This window comes from Chaetura pelagica, unplaced genomic scaffold (genome assembly GCF_000747805.2).
Source record: "Chaetura pelagica isolate M959 unplaced genomic scaffold, ChaPel_1.0 scaffold275, whole genome shotgun sequence".
NCBI classification, from domain to species: domain Eukaryota; kingdom Metazoa; phylum Chordata; class Aves; order Apodiformes; family Apodidae; genus Chaetura; species Chaetura pelagica.
The window spans coordinates 3,484,752-3,486,668 of NW_009953486.1; the positions used below are offsets into that span (position 1 = coordinate 3,484,752).

The following is a 1,917-nucleotide window of genomic DNA, read 5'->3' on the forward strand; positions in this document are numbered from 1 at the left end:
TGCTGAACCTGATTTGTACTCGGGAAGGCTTTAAAATGACATAACTAAACATTCCACTTTTCCATGTGTATGAAAAACAGGCAGAGTGGTAATATGTTTTGTCACAAACTTGATTTACCAGAAAGACAACTGAAAACATCAGGTCATTCTCATTTTATGTGATTTGGTTCATGGATGGTACATGTTAGCTGGATGCATCTGTATGTTTAAGTTTATCTTTATACCAGCTTTATCTTGGCAGTGGGATCAAGGTAGGTTTACAGTGACTGCATAAAATATACCTAACAGCTCAGATTGCACCATGTATAAATCAAGAGAAGATGGATTTGCATTCAACATGGTAAAACATCAAAAATTAAACTGCATGGATTGATTGCAGCAGAGAGGAATGTGAAGAGAGACATGTTTAATTCTGATACTGTCTTTTTTTCTCTCTTTGGATTTTAGGTTTTCCTTTTCATTCTATTGATTTTTAGGTTTCATCTTTCACAATTATATGTCCTGGAAAAGACTCTGATAAAAAAGTTGAATTTTTACATACCTTGTTCCATCATCTCCAGAAGGCCTTTCTTAATGAGTTCATCCCGACCTTGTCGTGCTGTCATCTTTTTCTCCAGCACTGCACAAAGTAGTATCATAACACAGCATCAGTTAACAGCACAGTATTCATATAATGGAGTGAGAAAGATGCAACCTTGGATATTCCCTCTAGTCTCAACTACTGTGTGCTTGGAAAGTATTGCAATGATTTTGTTTTGGAGAGCATGGGCTGGTAAGCCTGTTTGTGCCTTTTCCTTTGTTAGAATACCTGTAAAATCATCCACATGTAGAGGTGACATTAATGGTCTAATCTACTAGCAGTGGGGATATTGGAGAGTTAATGCTGTTTAATACAGCACATTGGAGCTGCCTGAGGAAGTGGTGTCCTTATGGTGACACTCCACAGGATTTTGGGGCAAGTGGAGGGAATTACACCATCCTATCTTAGGAAAAGGCAACTGAATTTGTTTCTTTACTGATTTCCTGGGATGTCCCTGGTGACTAGCGAGAGCGTGCAGTGGTGTATGCTGGGCTTCTTCACTGCAGAGACAGCTGCTTGAGGGAAAGCATTTTATATGCTGTATCTCCCTCCTGTCACTTTTCATAATGTTACAGTGACCTACATAATCTTTACCCCAAATAAAAGGGGTAATGATACTTGGGGCCATAAACGTAGCCTATTTTAGAGACAGGACAACCCATGAAAGCAGTCTGTGTCAAGGCTTGTGCTTCAGTCTTGAATTTTGACCTTGTCTTCTAAATATACTATATTATATTATATTGGAAGTCAGCCTTCATGGTCTCTTTCTAGCCTTAAACAACATTAATCTGTAACATGCTGAAATTTCCAAATTAGATTTAGATCAGGTCACTATAAACTTTTTCTGTGTAAGCGTGTTTCCCCCAAGCTAAGCTTTGCTCTGTGTAGCATCACTCTCTGGTTCTCATCCTACCTGCAGATGTCTGCTTTAGCTTCTCATTTTTCTTTTTCCTCCACTTCCATGGTTTGAAGATCCTGCCCAGTGTCGCCAGTTTGCTGTTCCTCCTCACTGGGGGAGTTCGAATCCCTGAGACCAAGTAGTCAGAACGCATTGCAGGGGACTGCTCCATCTCATCTGAGAAGGGCAAGAGAGGAAAGCCAGCTGTTGGACAAAATAGTCTTAACATATACTAGACTTAAAAATGGGAGGCAAATGAAGGCTAACAAGCATTCAATCTAGTTAGTGAGATAAGCAATGCAAGACTCTGAAGAAAGTCTCTGCATTGCTGGGGCCAGCAGCCAGGCTCAGAGACACCAGCCAGAGGCATTCATCCTAATGGTGCCAGCTCAGTGCTTCCTACCAGCTGCTCTCCTCACTCTGGTCTTGCACAATACCT

General features: G+C 40.8%; 1 protein-coding gene across 1 annotated transcript in view; it reads right to left on the reverse strand.

Moving 5' to 3' along the window:
* The window catches only part of PHACTR3 (phosphatase and actin regulator 3), a 48,596-nt gene extending 46,944 nt beyond the window's left edge, over positions 1-1,652 (reverse strand). The window contains exons 1-2 of the mRNA XM_009998746.1: positions 1,494-1,652; positions 542-619 (exon numbers count right to left, since the gene is read on the reverse strand). Coding sequence (XP_009997048.1) covers positions 542-619; positions 1,494-1,650 — 235 coding nt within the window. The 5' untranslated portion in view covers positions 1,651-1,652. The remainder of the gene's footprint in view (positions 1-541; positions 620-1,493) is intronic.
* Positions 1,653-1,917: the final 265 nt, after the last annotated feature.